Raw genomic sequence first — 21,806 nt, forward strand, 5'->3', positions numbered from 1 at the left:
TCCCATAACATTTTGGCGAAGGAAATTTCCCTGTATATTCTAAAAATGAGTATATCCATAATCCTCTTTATGAGCATCCAGATTCCCCCAGTCTGAGTTTTTATAATTGAAATCCCCCATTATCAGTACTTACCCTCTCTAAAAAGTGAGTGTTACCATGTTTTATGTACCATCTTCATTGTTGTTATTGTATATTTGTTCTGGATTATTACAGTTTTTTTTTTTTAGAATTATATGAAAATAACACCACTATAATTTTCTTTCTTAAAGATTCTTTTTTCATTATGTATTGTTTGAACAGTTCATTTTCCTCTGTTTCTTGAAACTTCAAGCTTTCCTTCGCTTTCTCTTTCCTTTTTTGCTGTTATGTACACCTCTAAGGAGAACAGGTGAGAACTTATCTCTTTAGTAAGCTTGGTTTCCATAACTCCAATAGTATGAGGTGAATTTAACCTTATACAATCATCACACCCCAGCTCATTACCTCTGACTATTAATCCAGTAGCATGTGAATACATTACTTTCAGTCTGACATTGATATCTCCTTATCTCCTAACACTCCTGCCCTCTTGGCAGTTCTAGTGGGGCCTTTCCATCCTCTTGCCATGTGTTGCATTTCCAGTTTTTCATTTTGAATGCACTCTGCTTTTTTATCTGTCTTCCTCAGATTTGTCACACGTTGAATATCCTACTGAATTCCATCATACCTGTAAGATTTTTTTTTTTTTTTTTTTTTTGGTATTTCCCAACTTGCTGACCTCAGGTCATATGTAACCATAACTGGTTGCCCCCTCACATCATGGTTATAACTATCGATTTTTCTCCTTTCCTTTATCATGGAAACTGCATCTGGCAGTAATATATCTTCTAAGCAGTCTGTTGATATGCATTTCCTCCTTTATCCCCTGTCTTCCTTATCTGATATATGATCTTCTGCATTACTAATCTTTCTGATTTTGCTTCTACCCAGTTTTCAGCTTGATATTTCAGTGTGGAAGTTTCAGTTTATGTCACAAGCATTTTCTTTTAGCTAGCAAACACTGGTCCTGTATCCTTTGCACTTTCTAAACCTTCCTTTAGATAGCCTATTGCTTCATCTTCAGCAGTGCATATTATTCTTATGACCACTTCACTTAATTTCTTGTGTGCATATAGCCTTTCCTGACTGTTTCATGCATATGTATGTGACTGTTTAGCTTTTAATAGTGTAGAAATACTTAAGTTATCATAGCCACTCCTGCATCATAACATCTCATGGTGAAAGTCTGCATACCAATAGTGCTTACAACAATGTTCTTGCAGAAACCATTACTAATGGCATTTTTTTCACATGGCAGCATTTAATAACTTTTGTTAATGAATAGTTATAAGATTGTATATTATACAGTAAACCCAAATTTTCTAATGTAAAACCTGTGCTCATTACCATCAGGATGAGGTCAAGGGTATGGAAGGGAAGGTTGCACCGAAGGTAGGTAGGTTATTGACAGATTGAAGTGCCTGTTAGTCCTGCTAATGTTTGTAGACTTGATGTTGGAACGTAGCACACTATTTATTTTAGTTTTTGTCATTATGTGGTAACAATTGAATGATGTATTTCGTCTTCATTTGTTTGAAAAATATATTCATATAGCAACCTTATGCGATATTGTACATTTATCAAGCTGTACATAATGATGTTGTTGCTTGATTTGGCTTTTCTATCCTTCACTGGGTAAACATGAAGATATGGCAGTTGTGACACTGATAGTGTATTTGAGAAATGCTCTGATTTATTATACAGTAGCTTAATGTGGTGCATTTGTTCCTTGTCTAATGAAAATTATGTGGCTGGGAATGTTGGACTTTGGTTTTGTGTATGGAAAATTATATATGGTACCAAAAATCATAATTTATCTCATTCTTTACGTATATTGAGAACTGTTTGTGCTTTATCCATGTATTTTGATGTCTGTTTGTGGAACAGTTTTTTGTTGGACCTAACTTTACATGTACTTTGTGATGGTTATGAAGTCTCTTCTACCCTACAGCTTTTCCTCCAACCAGGCTGCCTTGTTGCTTCCTTGCTCAATCAGGTTTTTTAGGGTATTGCCCATAGGTCTTTGTATTCTGGCTAATCTGGCACACTTTATAGGTACCTTTTAAAGACATATTTGAATAACTCTACTGAACAGTTCATATTGTTTCTAATGGCTTTAAACAATATATTAAACATGTATGTCCTGGATATTTTAACTTTCATGTAATTGTAATTAATCTCCCTTTCTGTTTCATTAGTAATATTTTACAGAGTCTGCCATGCATGTTATACCTGAAGGGAAATGTTTTTACATGCAGATTTGGAAGTATGCAATCCAGGATTTTTTCAAAATAGATTATGATGTATCTCATCCATCTGCATTCCAGAGAGTACAGACTCATTCCTTTCAGTCATTTCAAGTTGTTTTGATTTTCCACAATCCCAATATGGCTTTGAGAGATCTTTGCACACATTCTAGCCATTCAGTTTTACCCTTCCTGAAAAGTGTTATTAGCACACATTTGCTAGTTGGGATAGTTTAAGTGGCTCGAGAAGCATCATCTCTTATTTTATCTGTTTTATCTAGTGGGTTTGCAAAATCCTTGCCTTTTTTTTTTTTAAGATACTTTTGTTGCTTTGTTATATTCACCAAAGATAAGGTTATCAGATGTTTTTATGCAGAGCTCTTTCTTAGTGCTCTTCCATGATGTGACATTGTTCATTTCTGTCCAGTAATCAATCCTTTTTTTTTTCACTATCATAAGAGGACAGTTGTTGTTCGCTGACGATACAGCGCTGGTGGCTGATTCATGTGAGAAACTGCAGAAGCTGGTGACTGAGTTTGGTAAAGTGTGTGGAAGAAGAAAGTTAAGAGTGAATGTGAATAAGAGCAAGGTTATTAGGTACAGTAGGGTTGAGGGTCAAGTCAATTGGGAGGTGAGTTTGAATGGAGAAAAACTGGAGGAAGTGAAGTGTTTTAGATATCTGGGAGTGGATCTGTCAGCGGATGGAACAATGGAAGCGGAAGTGGATCATAGGGTGGGGGAGGGGGCGAAAATTTTGGGAGCCTTGAAAAATGTGTGGAAGTCGAGAACATTATCTCAGAAAGCAAAAATGGGTATGTTTGAAGGAATAGTGGTTCCAACAATGTTGTATGGTTGCGAGGCGTGGGCTGTGGATGGAGTTGTGCGCAGGAGGATGGATGTGCTGGAAATGAGATGTTTGAGGACAATGTGTGGTGTGAGGTGGTTTGATCGAGTAAGTAACGTAAGGGTAAGAGAGATGTGTGGAAATAAAAAGAGCGTGGTTGAGAGAGCAGAAGAGGGTGTTTTGAAATGGTTTGGGCACATGGAGAGAATGAGTGAGGAAAGATTGACCAAGAGGATATATGTGTCGGAGGTTGAGGGAACGAGGAGAAGAGGGAGACCAAATTGGAGGTGGAAAGATGGAGTGAAAAAGATTTTGTGTGATCGGGGCCTGAACATGCAGGAGGGTGTAAGGAGGGCAAGGAATAGAGTGAATTGGAGCGATGTGGTATACAGGGGTTGACGTGCTGTCAGTGGAGTGAATCAAGGCATGTGAAGCGTCTGGGGTAAACCATGGAAAGCTGTGTAGGTATGTATATTTGCGTGTGTGGACGTGTGTATGTACATGTGTATGGGGAGGGGGGGGGGTTGGGCCATTTCTTTCGTCTGTTTCCTTGCGCTACCTCGCAAACGCGGGAGACAGCGACAAAGTATAAAAAAAAAAAAAAAAAAAAAAAAAAAAAAAAAAAAAAAGAGGACAGCTGAAATTTACTTCTGTTGAAGAACATATATGTTGTCTTCAGAATTTTTTGATTGGACAGTACATTGATTTGTGTTGTTCAAAAATGCTGTACCTATTTGGAACTGTAATACTGCTTTTTCAAACAGTGCTCATATGCTTATGCATATAGTACACTAGTTACAGATTTTTTTCTTGGATAATTATTTTATCAACTAGTTAAAATATAAATGATTCTTCCCATGGGAACATAATGTAAAAGGGCAAACACTGTCAAAATCAGGACTTTCTAATGATTTCATTATTAAACTGGTCATTGAGTGTTTTTATGATGATAATAATAATAATAATAATAATAATAATAATAATAATAATAATAATAAAATAATAATGATAATAATAATAATAATGTTCAGGCCCCAATCACTCATAATCTTTTTCACTCCATCTTTCCACCTCCAATTTGGTCTCTCACGTCTCGTTCCCTCCACCTCTGACACATATATCCTCTTTGTCAATCTTTCCTCACTCATTCTCTCCATGTGACCAAACCATTTCAAAACACCCTCTTCTGCTCTCTCAACCACACTCTTTTTATTACCACACATCTCTCTTACCCTTTCATTACTTACTCGATCAAACCACCTCACACCACATATTGTCCTCAAACATCTCATTTCCAGCACATCCACCCTCCTCCGCACAACTCTATCTATAGCCCAGGCCCCGCAACCATATAACATTGTTGGAACCACTATTCCTTTAAATATACCCATTTTTGCTTTCCAAGATAACATTCTCAACTTCCACACATTCTTCAATGCTCCCAGAACTTTTGCCCCCTCCCCCACCCTATGATTCACTTCTGCTTCCATGGTTCCATCCGTTTCCAAATCCACTCCCAGATATCTAAAACACTTTACTTCTTCCAGTTTTTCTCCATTCAAACTTACCTCCCAATTGACTTGTCCCTCAACCCTATTGTACCTAATAACTTTGCTCGTATTCACATTTACTCTCAACTTTCTTCTTTCACACACTTTGCCAAACTCAGTCACCAGCTTCTGCAGTTTCTCATCCGAATCAGCCACTAGCACTGTATCATCAGTGAACAACAACTGACTCACTTCCCAAGCTCTCTCATCCAGAACAGACTTCATACTTGCCCCTCTTTCCAAAACTCTTGCATTCACCTCCCAAACAACCCCATCCATAAACAAATAAACAACCAATATTAATGATAATAATGATAAGTTTGTTGGGTATTCCTGTGAGATTGCATGGAAGGGTATTGATTGAGATGTTGAAGGTATGTACTGAGTCTCAGATTGGGGAGGAGCAGTGTGGTTTCAGAAGTGGTAGAGGATGTGTGGATCAGGTGTTTGCTGTGAAGAATGTGCATGAGAAATACTTTCAAAAACAGATGGATTTGTATGTAGCATTTATTGATTTGGAGAAGGCATATGATAGCATTAATAGAGATGCTTTGTGGATAGTCTTAAGAGTATATGGTGTGGGAGGTAAGCTGCTAGAAGCAAAGTTTTCATCAAGGATGTACTGCATGTGTACAAGTAGGAAGAGAGGAGAGTGATTGGTTCCCAGTAAAGGTTGATCTGCAGCATGGGTGTGTGATTTCCCCATGGTTGTTTAATTTGTTTGTGGATGGGGTGGTTAGGGATTTAAGTGCTAGAGTTTTGGAGAAAGGGGAGATTATGTAGACTGTTGGGAATGAGAGGGCCTGGTGAGTCACTTGTTCGCCAATGATACAGTTCTGATGGCTGATTTGAGTGAGAAACTGCAGAGGTTGGTGACTGAGTTTGGGAAAGTATGTTAAAGGAGAAAGTTGAGAGTAAATGTGAATAAGAGCAAGGTTATTAGGTTCAGGAGGGTTGAGGGACAAGTTGAGTAGAATGTAAATATAAATGGAGAAAAATTGGAAGTGAAGTGATTTAGATATCTGGGGGTGGACTTAGCAGCGAATGGAATCATGGAAGTGGAAGTGAGTCACAGGGTTGGGGAGGGGGCAAAGGTTCTGGGAATGGTGGCCTTTTTTGTTTGTTTTCCTGGTGCTACCTTGCTGAAGTAGGGGGAAAGTGATGCATATTCCTGTGGGTTGGGGTAGCACCAGGAATGTATAAAGGCAAGCAAGTATGAATATGTACATAAGTATATATGTATATGTCTGTGTATGTGTATGTATATGTTGATATGTATATGTATGTATGGGCATTTATGTATATATATGTGTATATGAGTGGATGGGCCATTCTTCGTCTGTTTCTTGGCACTACCTTGCTGGCATGGGAGATGGCGATCAAGTATAATAGATAAAGATAAATGATGTCGATAATGATAACTACTATGCAGTCTGTGGGGATTGAAAGGGCCTGGAAAGTGAGCCAGTTGTTGTTCGCCAGTGATACAGCATTGGTGGTTGATTCGAGTGAGAAAGTTGGTGATTTAGTTTGGGGATGTGTGTGGAGGGAGAGAGTTGAGAGAGTCTGAATGGGAGCAGGGATGTTGGGTTCAGCAGAGTTGAGGGAGGAATTGGTTGGGATGTAAGTTTAAGTGGAGAAAAGTTGGAGGAAGTGAAGTGTTTTAGATATCGGGAAGTGGACTTAGCAGCAAATGGAACCATGGAAGTTGAAGGGAGTCATAGGTTGGGGAGGGGGCGAAAGTTCTGGGAGCAATGAAGAATATATGGAAAGAGAGAATGTTATCTTGGAAGGCAAGTATGAATATGTTTGAAGGAATACCAGTTCCAACACTATTATGTGGTTTCGAGACATGGGCTTTAGATAGGGTTGTGGGGAGGGGGGTGGATGTATTGGAAATAGAATGTTTGAGGTTATTTGTTTGAATAATGAAAGAGTAAGAGAGATGTGTAGTAATAAAAAGAGTACTCAAAATATATATCTCTCCATCCTTCCATCTCCAATTTCATCTTCCCTTATCCTTGTCCCCTCCACTTCTGACATATGTATCCATTCTGTCAACCCCCCCCTTCTCTCTCTCTCTCTCTCTCTCTCTCTCTCTCTCTCTCTCTCTCTCTCTCTCTCTCTCTCTCTCTCTCTCTAAAAAGAAAAAAAAAAAACTTGTCCATCCCAGTATATATTCAAAGGCGATGTCACACTTAAATTTTAGTACCTTGTTGTCTCTCCTTTGGCCATAGTTACCATCTGCAGACATCTGGCCATGAAATTGGCAAGGTTCTTTAAGTATTCTAAGTCCATGGCTTAGGTCCATAGCATCTTGTTATGAATGAGGCAAGGCACTGATGAAATGTTGCAGGGAGCAAGCTTGACTTTCATCTGGTTCCAGCAATTCTCAATTGGGTTAAGGTCTGAGAAGTTCCCAGGCCACTCCAGCTTTTGAATATTTTCCACTTATAATTGGTTCATCACCTTTCAATCCTATGGCAGGGGGCACTATCCTGCCTCAAGTGATCATACCTGTGAACCTTCTAGAAAAGGAAGCAGATGTTTCTTTTGCACCTCACCTTTTGCACCTGTACTGGTCCTCATTCATTTTAGTGCTGTAGGTACAATCCTCCCCTGCCCAGTGTACCACTAAAGCAATCCCAGCTCATTACACTATTTGGATGTTTCATCCGCTTCACTTTGAAACAAGAGACATATTGGCTGGCACCCTCCAGCGTCCTCATCCTCCCTTGCCTCGACTGCATGCTCTTGAAGGAACTGTCATCAGAAACATTGCCTAACTCCAATGTTCCTCACTTCGGTCATTTTATTTCTTTCAGAGTGAAATGTTTGCTTTTCATATCCTTTGTAAGTAAGGGTTTGGCAGGTGGCTTCCATGAGGGAATGTGAAGGTCCTTTTTGCAGGCACTGTTGAATGGTTCTTTGAGAGAAGTTTTTGAAACATTTTGGGTGTTTTTTTTTAGTTTAGGGGCTAAAATGTGAGAGTTGCTTCAAAACTTCTCGTCTTAATAGGTTATTATTAGATCTTAGAGTCTTCCTTGGGTGACCAGGGGTAGGTTTTGGTGGTAGCATGTTGTTAGGGAGGCCACGAGCACTGACAAGCAGCTGCCTAATTGTAAATTCTGATTGCCCATTGTGCCTAGAAATCTCACTTGTGCCCACATTGTCTAGCTTCCATGCGAGAATTCAGGCTTTCACTTCCTTAGAAGATATAAGCCAGCTATCTTGAACATAGATGGAAGAAATACAGCATCCAGAGCAAATTTCCCAAAGTGAAGTGACAACCAGGAGGAGTAAGGAAAGAACATCCTTCCCTAAAGATAGCTGAGGCACATTGAGGCAGGCTGCTTGTGCTCACACAGTTAAAAACACTAATATGTACTTTAATTTCACCCAGAGAGCATCATATGCTTGTATCCACAGTAAACCCTATCCATGTATTGCCTTTGAAAATATATGGAGACCAACATCGAATGTCTAGACCATTTCAACACCCTCCCCAGCTCTTTCAACTATGCTCTTCTTATTACTCCCGCCTCTTTCGTATCCCTTTATTACTTATCTTATCAACCCTCCAAACACCGCTTATTATCCTGAACTATTTCTTACTAGTGAATGGTAGGAGGTGGAATTAAGTTGCATGTAAGAAGAGAGAAGAGAGGGAGAGAGGAATTTCAGAATTATTTGCAGGGTAGGAGTGCAAGTGGTAGGGAGAAGTACAAGAGAAAGCGACATGTCAAAAGGAAGGTGCAGGGGCTGAAAAAGAGGGCAAATGAGAGTTGAAGTGGATGAGTATCAGCAGACTTGAGGGAGAATAAGAAAATATTTTGGAAGGGAATTGATAGTGTTTATAAAGCGAGAACAAATGGGTATGTCAACATCAATGAAGGGGGCAAGTGGGGAAATGTGAACAGGCAGTGATGAGGTGAAGAAGAGATGCAGTGAGTACTTTGAAGATTGTTGAATATGTTTGATGATATGGTAGCATATCTAGGATCTTTGGATAGAGGAGTATGCAAAGGAAGAGAGTATTGGCAAGTGGTTTGGTGAAAAGAGAAGAGGCGGTGAAAGCCTTTTATAAGATGAAGTGTGGCTGGAGTGGATGCGATTGCCGTTGAATCTCTTTAGAAAAGGGGGTATTTTGTTGTTGATTGTTTAGTTAGGATTTTCATTTCATGTATGGATCATGGTGAGGTATCTAAGGAATGGTGGAATGCCTGTATAGTGCTGTTCTATAAAGGGAAGGGGAGCAAAAGTGAATGTTTGAATTACAGATGTATAAGTTTGTTGAATGTACTTGGTAAGTTGTATGGGAGATTGGTGATCGAGAGGGTGGTGGTATGCTCAGAATTTCAGGTTGGGGAGGAACAACGGGGCTTCTGGATTGGTCGAGGATGAATGGATCAGGTGCATGCTTTGAAGAATGTGTGAAAAAATACTTAGATAAACAGACGGACTTGTATGATTTTATTGATGGAGATGCCCTGTGCAAGGTGTTGTGAGTACATGGTGTGGGAGAAAAGCTCCTAGAAGCAGTGGAGTTTTTACCGGGAAAGTGATGCATGTGTGCAATTAGGAAGAGAGGAGGGTAAGTGGTTCCACGTGAAGGTGAGTATAACTATGTTAGGAATGTTTAATGTCACCATGGCTGTTTAATTTGTTTATTGATAGGGTGGTGAAGGAGGCGAATACAAGGGTATTGGAGATAGGGACAGGTATGCAGTGTGATGGGGGTGTGGAGTCCCAACCTGGTAGGTAAGTCAGATTTTGTTCGCTAAAGACATAGCGCTAGTGGGAGATTCAAGTGAAAGTTGCTTAAGCTGATGTCTGAGTTTGGGAGACTGTATGAAAGGATGAAGTTGAGAGACTGTGAATAAAAGCAAAGTTCTGAGGTGTAACAGTGAAGAGAGAGTTTTTATTTGGAATGTGAGTTTGAATGGAGAGAACTTGGAGGAATAGTAGTTTTTTTTAGATACCTGGGAGCAAAGAGAACCATGGGAGTTGAAGTGAACTGCAGGGTGGGTGAGTTGCCAAAGGTCCTGGGCCCATTTAGGAATGAGAGGTCACTGTCTGGAAGGGTATGTTAGATAGTAAAAAAGTACCCATCATTGCTGTATGGATGTGAGGCATGTACTTTAAACAGAAATGTGCAGATGAGGGTAAATGTGTTGGAAGAGAAATATTTGAGGACATTATCTGGTGTGAGTAAGGTTGATCGAACAAGAAATGATGTGATTTGGTAGTTAAAGGGGTATGTATAAGAGAGCTGAAGACAGTGTACTGAAAAGGTTTAAAAGTATGGAGATGAGGAAGGAAAAGATGACTAAAGTGAGTACTCATTTCAGAAGTAGAGGGAACAAGGGAAAAATTGAGTAGGGAGTGAAATATGCTTTGAGTTCGGGCTCCGAGCAGGCAGGGGGATAGATGGAAGGTGTGCAAAAGGACAGAGTGGATTGGAATGATGTGGTATAAAGGGTGCGATGTGCTGTCACTCGGCTGACTGAACCAGGGCATGTAAAGCATTTGGATGAAACCATGGCCTGGTTCTGGATAGGAAGGAGACTCAGGTTTCAGTACATCATGCATGACATCTTGAGAGTGGATGTGAGCAAATGAGATCATTTCTTCCTCTGTTTCTGGCAGTACGTCACTGCTGCTGGAAATGGCGAACATATATGAATAGAAATTACATCCTTTTACCAGATGCTTGTATAATTGGAATAAGAAACTGAAAGTAGGCAAGCATTGATTGACGATCAGTTCACAGCACTATCCAGCCTTTAATGATATACACCCTTCTTCCTCATTTGCCTTTCCATCCTCTGTACTTCCCATCCTATCTCCATCCTCCCTACTTTCCTATCTCATTTCTCCCATTCATGCCTGCTCCCCAGTTACTCCTGTCCCACTTCACCATTATCCTCTCTCCCCTCCCACCCCAGTATTCCATGGTTTTGCCACTCTTCCCTCCTCTCCCCTTCTTCTTTTCCGCTTCCTCATTCTTCTCCTTTTACTGCTCCCACCCACCCTGCAACCGCCTCCTTCCTTCAGGATGAGACATGTGTGCCATGCGATCCAGATGCCCCTCAGTCCTCTACCCCACCCAACACACACACCCGAGTCAATTACTAAACAGTGTGCTGGCACTGAACCACCCCTCCATCAGACAGCTGTCGATGGGTGTGGACATACCAACTACCTATAGGTTCCTCTGTTTCAGGTACTTGTAGGTGACTATGTTTCAGGTACCTTTAGGTGACTGTTTCAGGTACCTGTAGGTGACTGTATTTCAGGTACCTATAGGTGACTGTGTTTCAGGTACCTGTAGGTGACTGTTTTTCAGGTACCTGTAAGTGCCTCTGCTTCAAGTACTTTTCGGTACCTCTGCTTCAAGTACCTGTAGGTGCCTCTGCTTCAAGTACCTGTAGGTGCCTCTGCTTCAAGTTCCTGTAGGTGCCTCTGCTTCAAGTACCTGTAGATGTCTCTGCTTTAAGTACCTGTAGGTGCCTCTTGTTTCTAGTACATGAAGGTGCCCCTGTTTCAGTTATCTGTATATGTTTCTGTCTCGAGTACCTGCGAGTGCCTCTGTTTCAGTTACTATTGGTACTTGTTTCAAGTACCTGTAGGTGCTTCTGTTTCAGTTACCTATGTAGGTGCCTCTGTTTCTACTGCTTTTGGGAGACTGTTCAGTGCAAGATGTTAAAAAAGCAGAAAAAGCTTTGAGATTCACTGCGGAAGAGGTATGGACAACAGGGCAAGGTATAGTGGAAGAGAGCAGAATAGTGCAAGGCAGGGCAGGGGCAAACGGAACAGATTAGGGCAAGGCATGGGTGGATAGGGAAGGGCAGGGCGTGGCAGGATAGGACAGGACAGGGCATGGTAGGAAAGGACAGGGCAGGGCAGGGAAGGTTAGGGCAAGGGAGAGAGGGCAGGACCAGCAGGAGCGGCGGTGTTGGTGGTGGGAGGGGATGAGTGCACCAGACTCAGCAGGGAGATACACATGTTAAAGAGCTCAACACAGATTCCCTCACTTGGGGGCGTAGCAGACTGGTGGGTGGGGATGGAGAGGGGGATCCTCCCCCTCCCCCTTCAGCTCTCGTAGTCACGTGATGACATTCCAGCCACATAACTCAATCGCCACTTGTTAGCCTCCAGAGCACTTAACATGTCCTAAGAACTAGCATCATCAAGACTTCATAAATAGCTTGAGGGGCACTTGTTAATTCCGCAGGCACTTTATAACTACAGGAACACTTAATAGGTTCATGAACACCTCGCCACATGAACGCTTAAAGGCTCACGAACACTTAGATAGCCATGTGAACACTTCATAAGCTCATGAACACTTGATTAATTCATGAACACCTAGCCACATGAACACATAATAGATTCATGAACACTTAGATAGCCATGTGAACACTTGATATGTTCATGAACACTTAGCCATGTGAACACTTGATATGTTCATGAACACGTAGATAGCCATGTGAACACTTGATATGTTCATGAACACTTAGATAGCCATGTGAACACTTGATATGTTCATGAACACTTAATATATTCATGAACACCTAGCCACATGAACACTCATATACCCGTAGGAACACTTAATTGGTTCATGGACACTTAGATAGCCGCATGCAGAAACCTCCAGAACCCTTCTCATACTCATGAATTAGTTTCATTAAGTCTAACACTTCTTGAAATTTCGTTAGCTTCCTGAAATATTTCCAGCTTCTTGATATCTTTTTAACTTCCTGAATTTTTCTTCTTCTCGAATTCGTATTAGCTTCCTGAATTGTTTATAGCTTCCTGAAATTATCTCTTTTTCTTGAAATCGTATTAGTTTCCTGAAATCTTTGTGATATCCTGAAGTTACTTGTTTGAAATCTTATTAACTTTATGATGTTTTCATAGCTATGTGAAGGCTTATAATCATCTTTGAAATCTTATTGGTTGTATGATATATATATATATATATATATATATATATATATATATATATATATATATATATTCATGAGCCCCATGTATTCTCGTGAATTTTCATGTGTCTTAAAGTATTTAGAGCATTATGGAGAGAACAGAGCAGCATTATAACGAGAAGTCTCGTTATGCACCAGGATCACACATCGCCAGTTTGGGGCTTTGGTTGTTCTGATTCTCCTCAGAACTCTGTCTCCTGTATGCCACTGTAACCTCGTACTGTATGTAACCCAGGTACTTCTGTACCCACCTTAGGTGAGGCTTGTTGCGAAACAGTTAGCCCTTTGAGCCGGACAGAATGACCTTTGACCTCTTGACCGCAGTAGTATTGCACCCCGTGAAACTTGACGGTATAACACTTGAGCACGACGGTACACCACCAAGGTTCTGACGGTACACGCCTTGAGCACGACGGTACACCACTTAGGTTCTGACGGTACACGCCTTGAGCACGACGGTACGCCTCTTGCGCATGACGGTACGCCTCTTGCGCATGACGGTACGCCTCTTGCGCATGCCGGTACGCCTCTTGCGCATGCCGGTACGCCTCTTGCGCATGACGGCACTACCCTTGAGCACGACGGTACACACTTGGAGAATGACGGTACGGCCCTTAGATATGATGGCTTTTCCCCTGCAAACGTGTGTGTGTGTGTGTGCGTGTGTGTGTGTGTGTGTGTGTGTGTGTTTGTAATTATCTGTTTGCACTGTATAGGTAGGGAGTTTGACGTTCATGGGTCCCCATCTCTACCATCTATTTGTGTTGTTCAGGGAGGGAGTTCTACACTCATGGGGCCTCCATCTCTAACATAACACAATTTTTAAACTATTGTATATTGTCCACATTTACTGTAACCTGTACGTTGGCCATATTTACCATAGCCTCGTATAGTTTATTCCATTCATCTACCAGTCCCATTATTCTGTAAGAGTACTTCCTCACATCCTTCCCTTGTAGGTTTAATCTTTAACTTCATGATATGTCCTCTCGTTGCTCTATTCCTGCATCATCTGGGCTACAGTACGCTGTGTACGTTATTAGTCTGGTTTAAGGACTTAATAGGCTTCGGACAGGCCACCCAATTGGATAGTGGGCCAATTTAAGGCTTCAAGCCTTTCTCTGTGACTCAGCTCTCTTTATTGTGGTATCATCTTTGTTGCCCTCCTCTGGACCTTCTCTTTTAACGTTTTTTTGTGGTTCTTTATAGGTGTAGTGACCATAACTGAAAAGCTTATCCTAGTTTTGGCCTCATAAAGGATATATATATATATATATATATATATATATATATATATATATATATATATATATATATATATATATATATGTTGGAAAGGATCACAATTTTGCGCATGATCAAGATATTCCTATGAGTCCACGGGGAAAATGAAACACGATAAGTTCCCAAGTGCACTTTCGTGTAATAATCACATCGTCAGGGGAGACGCAAGAGAGAAATATAACAGTCAGTTGATATACATCGAAGAGACGAAGCTAGGACGCCGTTTACCAAATAGCGTACTAGCTTCTTCTCTTCGATGTATATCAACTGACTTATATTTCTCTCTTGTGTCTCCCCTGATGATGTGATTATTACACGAAAGTGCACTTGGGAACTTATCATGTTTCATTTTCCCCGTGGACTCATAGGAATATATGTGTGTGTGTGTGTGTGTGTGTGTGTGTGTGTGTGTGTGTGTGTGTGTGTGTGTGTGTGTGTGTGTGTGTTTTCTCCAATTCCCCACCTACCACACGCCAGTCCATCCCCTCTTCAGCCCCAGACCTAACGTACTTCTTAGGTTCGTGAATATCTTCCTCGCCATCGACCAAGATCATGGTCGTTTTCCTCCTCACTACTCTCTCTGTGTCAGCTCAGAGCTTGTTCATCAACTTCTGATCAACTCCTCCCCCATGACTCCCAGGCTCTCTATCAACTCCGCCCACCCATTACTTGTTAATCCACTCCCCTTGTCCCTTCCTGTCTACGCAGAGCTTGTTAAGCTACTCCCTTGTTTCTGTCTGTTTACGCAGAACTTGTTAATTTACTCCCCAGTCCTTTTCTGTCCAAGGCAGACCTTGTTGATCTACTCCCTTGTCTCTGCCTATCTACCCATAACTTGTCTGATGTATTTCCGTGGTCCAGTCTGTGACCTCAGAGCTGGTTTATCCACTCTTGTCCATGAGCATCAACTCAAGAGCTTGTTGTTTTACTCTGTGTGTGTGTGTGTGTGTGTGTGTGTGTGTGTGTGTGTGTGTGTGTGTGTGTGTGTGTCTACCCAGAGCTTGTTAATCGACTTCACTGCCCCTGTGAATGTACCCAGAGCTTGTTAATTGACTTCTCTTCCCCTGTGTATCTGCCCAAAGCTTGTCAGTCTTCTCCCCTGCCCATGTAAATCTGCCCAAAGCTTGTTAATCTATTCCCGTGTCCTTGTGTATCTACCCGTAGCTTGTTGATATACTGCTCTGTCTTGTTAGTCTACTTCTCTGTCCTTGTCTATCTACCTATAGCATGTTCTACCTCCATTCGCGTTCATCTGCCGAAATCTATTCCTCTCGCCCCACCTTTTTTTTTTCAACCATATATGTAGTTTTCCTCTACCCAGAGACTAGAGGTGACTTATCTCCTCATATATATATATATATATATATATATATATATATATATATATATATATATATATATATATATATATATATATCTGCCACCCTCACTTCACCGGTGACTCAGTCACTCATCTGTTCATGACTCGAGTTCATCCCACAAACAACAACCCACCCACGCTTGCCTCTGACGTCATGAACGCAAATCCGGTTAACTTGGAGTCGAAAGAAAATTTTGACTTTTCTTCACTCATCCAAAATTTTGGAGTGATTCGCCCTGCGCTTCAATTTAGGTTCCCCCCCCTTTTACATTTTAGGTTCACCCCCCCCTTCTACAATTTAGGTTCGCCTTCCCTCCTTTCTTCTGTGGATATTAATTTGTTTCCGCGTCTGAAAACTGGCAGTTTGTCTGTCTCCCATGGTGACTTGTGTGGTGTTGGCAGCATGGGGATGGACCTCTCTCTCGTCTTCTCACATCTTTATCTCCATAGCCTTTTTCTTTGTCTCTAAAGCCAATGTCTTTGTCTTCATAGCCTTTTTCTGTATGTCTCTGGCCTTTTTTTTGTATGTCTCTGTAGCCTTTTTCTGTATGTCTCTATAGCTACTTTCTTTATGTCTCTATGGCCTTTTTCTTTATATCTCTATAGCCTTTTTCTGTATGTCTCTGTAGCCTTTTTCTCTGTCTGTATAGCCTTTTTCTGTATGTCTCTATAGCCTTTTTTGTATATCTCATTTTAAGACCTGGCCTTGACGAGGACTTTTTAGAGCTAAACCCTGAATTCAGCTCTTCCTAAAAGAAAAAAAAAAGAAAAAATGAAAAATTCAGCTCTTTCATCCAGTATGCCATTCGTCAAACCGCTCACCCTCCCATCCAGCACACTGGCTCATCCACCTTACCAGCCATTGGCTCATCCAGTATAGTATAACCATTCATCTGCCCAGCACTGAAATCATATATTGTACAATATTATATATATATATATATATATATATATATATATATATAATTTATTTATCAATGTTTTTAAGGATGGTGTTTACAGATAAGGTAGAAACCTAAAGTTATCAGGAAGACCACAGAGGCAGCAAGCATTTTCAACCAGGGGCCCACGGGGTTCTCATACGCCTGTCTGTGTGTATGTGCGTGTGTGTGTGTGTGTGTGTGTGTGTGTGTGTAATTACCAGTTTGCGCCATACAGGAAGGGAGGTTTACACTCGTGGGTCGTCCCCTCCATATCTTGAATATCCTCCATCATAAAACTTAGTGAATGCTTGCATGCTGTCTTCATTCACCTTGTCTGTAGTCATTTTATTTCATTCATCCTCGACTCATAGTGTATTAAAGTTCTTCCTCACATCTTTTTTAAAAAATCCTTTTTTTTAGCATAAGATTTATTACTTTGTCATTTAGTTGTTCTGTCCCCATTTAAGAAACTCAAAGGCTGCATTCAAGTCACCCCTTACTCTTCTCTCCTCCATAGAGGCCCAAATTTCGAGCCTGTAGTCTTTCCGTGTAACTCAGCCTCTTTATTTTTTTCTCCCTTTTTTTCTTTTTTCTTTTTGTGGCAGCAAGTCTCTGTTGCTCCCATCAGATCCTTCTCCATAAGCTTCCTGCGCTTCACCAGATGTGGCCACCAAACCTGAGGAGCACATCCTGGCTTGGGCCCCCAGGCAGGATGCGAGCAGCTTATAGCTGAATATTTCCTTACCCATCAACACCCCCCAGAAGCTCTCCCAGTACCAGCCAGCTGATGATGGTCGGTCTCATTATTATTTATTATCCTGAAGTGGTCAGGGACAGTATCGACTCCCATGTTCCTCCTCCTCCTCCTCCCACACACACACACACACACACACACACACACACACACACACACACACACACACACACACGTATATGTAAACAGCCACCTCTGGTTGTGTCATGTCATTGTTTTGACGAAAGGCAGTACGGTATTGTCCATGAACCTCCCCTTCCAACGGGGTCCATCATTCCCCTGCTACTGGAAGAAGACATTATGATAGTGCAGAATGTTCACGACATGGAGCCCAACGAGCGTACAATTACCTTCCTGTACTGAGGCAATACGGTGGTGGTGGTGGTAAGTGTGTATGTGTGTGTTGAGGGTGGTGGTGGTGTGTGTATGTGTGTACTGACGGGTGGGAGGGGGCTCAGTATGATCCTCATCTAACAAGAGACAAGCTGAGGGAAAGTTTGTATGTGTGTGTGTGTGTGTGTGTGTGTGTATTCTGGAGAGAAGTTCACATTAAACAAAAACAAGAGAACAAATAGGAACATCAGTTAGTGCGGAGGAGATGGAGTGAATATTTTGAATCACTGTTGAATGTGTTTGATGATAGATTGGCAGATGTAAGGTGTTTGGGCTAGGGTGGTGTGGGAAGTAACAGTCATGGAGAGTATTTAAGTGAAGAGAGAAGAGGTGGTGAAAGCCTTAAGTGAGATGTAAATTAGCAAGGCGGCTGGAGTGGATGGTATTGCAGTTTATGTTTTTTTTAAGAAAGGGGGTGACTATGTTGTTGATTGGTTGGTGAGGGTTTTCAGTGTATGTATGGATCATGATGAGGTGCCTGAGGATTGGCGGAATGCATGTATAGTGCCATGTTATGAAGGCAATGGGGATAAAGGTAAGTTTTCAAACTACAGTGATATAAGTGTGTTCAGTGTACCTAGTAAATTGTATGGGAGGGTATTGATTCTGAGGATGTACAGAGCATCAGATTGGGGAGGAGCACTGTGGTTTCAGAAGTGGTAGAGGTTGTGTGTCTGAAGAAGTCTTAAATGCGTGTTTGTCAGATGTTCTGAGTGTAGCAATCACTGCATAAGATATAGACTTCAGCATTACGTATTTCGTTCAATGTCGGGGGCGTGATGTAGTTTGTCAGTAGTCCGTGATGTACTCTCGTATCACCTCACCTCTCGTATCCCATAATGCTTATCATCGTATCCAGTCTAACATGGATTCACTCAGTCAACATCCCTTCATCCAGCATACCATACGTACGCTCACACATCACGCCAGTCATCCACTCATCCAGGATACGACTCATCCTGTCTCTCATTATTGACAACCTGTTCTTCATCACATGGATGAGTCTTGGTGGCTGGATGTTTATGTCTCGTTACGAGTTGTGGACGCTTGTGATGACCTCTGCTGCCACCTTCCCCTCCCATCTTCCCTTACATGATTGATGACCTCTGCTGCCACCTTCCCTTCCTACCATCCCTTACATGATTGATGACCTCTGCTGCCACCTTCCCTTCTTACCATCCCTTACATGATTGATGACCTCTGCTGCCACCTTCCCTTCTTACCATCCCTTACATGATTGATGACCTCTGCTGCCACCTTCCCTCACATGATTGATGACCTCTACTGCCACCTTCCCTTTCTACCTTCCCTTACATGATTGATGACCTCTACTGCCACCTCCCCCTCTTTCCTTTCCTCACCCCTGCTCCTCCATCCACTTCCCCCTTCCTTTACATGAACGACAAACATTTCATGGGATTTAGGAACGAGAGGAGTGCGTGCGTGTGTATCCGAGCCAAGTGGTTTGAGTCATTCCCTAATCTCAAGAGTAAGTGAAAAATCCTGCCCATGACAGAGACCCTTGACTCCGGGTGTGTGTGTGTGTGTGTGTGTGTGTGTGTGTGTGTGTGTGTGTGTGTGTGTGACACGTTACTGATTCATCCAAGTGCAGAGATGGCGTCTCTTATGAGGGAGACGCCATCTGGACACTGTGGTTCCACTTCGGCCCGAAACCTCCCCAGTAGCTTAGACTAGCAATGTGGGATCAAGCCCTGCAGGCAGTACCCAGCACCTTGAGTACAGGGGCTCACGTCTTAACCCCAGGTTCCCCCGAGCATCGTAACGCAGGGAATGGCACGAGGACAGAGTCGCCAAGGCTTGTGTCATCACGTGTCATTCTTCTTCAGGTCCCATAATGAAGCAATCATCTTGGTGCAGGTTTGACTCTTGCTGGTGGCCGAGCATCGTGGGACAGAGATGCAAGTCAGTCCCTGATCTCCAGCCCTCTTGGCGGAGGGGGTTTGTCTCTACGTGGCTCCAGAATGGTCGTGGAACCGAGGTTTGAGTCCCTCTTATGTTGTCATTTGTCTGTGCTCAGACTATAAAAGTTCATCTTTACCCGTAGCGTAGTACAAAGGATTAGATCCCTTTTCTGCACTTGATACCTTTGCACAGAGGTTCGTGTCCCTCCACCACCACATCATGGCTCAGAGGTTCGAGTCTCCACCAAAACCCCAGCATGTGAACATAAAGGTTCCAGTTTTCAGCTCAGTAGTTCAGCACAAAGGCTCGTACCCATCCTTGTCCCTATCTGCTGAGCGCTGGCGTTCAGTCATCACTGGTCCAGCGTATCGCAGCACTGGGGATCGAATCCCTCTCATGTTTTTAGCATGTTATACTGAACGTCCCGGGTTCCAGGCATCGTGATGTAGTGGTTTGAGTACCACGATGTTTCTGACTCCCTCATCTCAGTAACGTGTTAACCCAAGGGAGGAAAGGTTCAGGACACTCCCGTGTCCCTGTTATATATGCTTCAAGGTTTCGTGCTCCTTCGTGCCAGTATTTATCGACACACATGTGTGAGCCCTCTCATGTCCAACGCATTTTTGAACGGAGGTTCGGGTTCATCCACGCTCTGCTTCACCTTGAAACAGGGGTTGTGCACACGTCCTTTGCCTCCAGTACCTCGACACAGTGGGTCTGGTCCTCATATACTAATGTCTTTAGCCCAGTAGTCTTTGTCTCCTCATGCCCCCAGCATCTTGGTACAGGGGTTTAAGTCCCCTTGTCCTAAGTATACATGCTTAATGGTGCAATACCCTTCACGTCCCATGCATCCCATGTTGCAGTATCTTTGGAGTTATGGTTTCCAGTGCTTCTTGTGTCCCCCTAGTGGCATCAGGTCTCATCCATGACACGAGGAGTGTGGGTGTTTTCTCATGACGGCAGCATCTGTACACGAAGGTTCACTTCCCTCTCATAACGTCTTACCTAAGCCTAAAGGTTTGAATCTCCTCATCTTGGTATATATGTTCAAGACCATGCCATTTTTCCTGCGCTTTAGAAGATTCAGTATCCCTCTAACCCTACCAAGAGGCGGAAAGGTTCGAACTCCCTTCGGTCCCCTCCTCTTGTCGTAGGGGTAAAGAGGTTCGTTTCTCTCCCATGGACTGAGCTTCTCAGGGAAGAGGATTGAATCCCATGACTACATCATTTTGGTGTAGATGATTGAGTTCCTCTATTGTCCCCAGTATCTTACTCTTCCCTATGACAGGTTTGAGCGGCTCTATTTCCCAGCGTCTTTGCACTGACGTATCCAAGTTGAACGTCTGGTTTCATTAGCAGGAGAGCTTGGCAGTGAGGTTTTAGTTTCGTAATCCATAGTTTTGGGATGAGTTTCGAAGTCCTTCCATGTCTCTAGTTTAGTCTTACGGTTCAACAACTCGGCATTGAAGTTTACTTTCCTTCCATGACCTTAGTATCTTTGTAAAGAGCTTTGCCCTCTCATGTCTTCAGTACCGTGACACAGAGATGTGTGTGTCCCATGTCCGCAGTATCTTGACAGAACGTTGACATCTTTGCATTCAGATTTTATTCATCTCCCGTGACACTGTTTTGGCCCATAGTTTCCAGTTCCTACTACGTCATCAGTATCGAGACAACAGGAGGTTTGAGTCCTCATTATTTCAGTATTTTGGTACAGGTTCGAGTCCCTTCCATAACATAGCATCTTGGCATAGAGGTTTTAGTTCCTTCCATGACACTATTATCTTAGTGTAGACAAATGAGTCTCCCTGATCGTACCAGTATCTTAGTTTGGATACTTGAATCCTAGTGACCCCAACATTTTGACACAGAGGTTCGAGTCACATGACCCCGCATCATAGCACGAAGGTTCGAATCCTTCTCGTGTCCCTGTTTTATTAGTTTAGTGGTGTAAGTCCTTTTCATATCCACAGCTTCTTCGAACAGAGGTTGAGATCCCCTTGTACCCTCAGTGATCGTATGTAAAAGTTTCACTACCATCCATGAACTCTGTCTTGGTAAAGAGGTTCGACCCACCTAATCTCTTCTCAGCATTTCATGAATAGGTTCGAGTTACTCCCTATGTCTCAGGCTTCTTGCCAGAGAGGATGGAGGGTCTCCCTCGCATATATCCAGATATGATTCCAGCATGTTTTCAAAGAGGTTCGAATATCACTTAGGCCCACAGCATTACAGCACGGAGGTGTAAGTTCAACTCATAACCCTAGCGACTTAAGAATCTCGAGTCTTGCTTTATAATCCAAGTATCTTGAGACAGGAGTGAATCCTTCCTGTGATGCCAGCATCTTGACACAGAGTTCGAGTCCCACTCGTGACCCCAGTATCATATCATCAGGGTTCAAGCAGCTCTTGTGACTTAAGAAATGGTAAACTTCCACTCTTGATTCAAACATCTT

General features: G+C 42.4%; 1 protein-coding gene across 5 annotated transcripts in view; it reads left to right on the forward strand.

Annotated features, from left to right (window-relative positions):
* Positions 1–21,806, forward strand: part of LOC139750137 (signal peptide peptidase-like 2B) — a 124,072-nt gene that overhangs the window by 67,124 nt on the left and 35,142 nt on the right. For 2 of the 5 annotated variants that reach the window (XR_011713091.1, XM_071664490.1), the window contains exon 12: positions 1,433–1,475. The exons of 1 other annotated variant lie outside the window; for it this stretch is intronic. Coding sequence is in view for 2 of the 4 variants with exons in the window: in XM_071664490.1 (XP_071520591.1) it covers positions 1,433–1,475 (43 nt within the window). In the remaining 2 variants the exon portion in view is untranslated. The remainder of the gene's footprint in view (positions 1–1,432; positions 1,476–21,806) is intronic. 2 more of the 5 variants (XR_011713090.1, XM_071664470.1) reach the window with 1 other exon arrangement.

This window comes from Panulirus ornatus, chromosome 1, assembly GCF_036320965.1.
Source record: "Panulirus ornatus isolate Po-2019 chromosome 1, ASM3632096v1, whole genome shotgun sequence".
NCBI classification, from domain to species: Eukaryota; Metazoa; Arthropoda; class Malacostraca; order Decapoda; family Palinuridae; genus Panulirus; species Panulirus ornatus.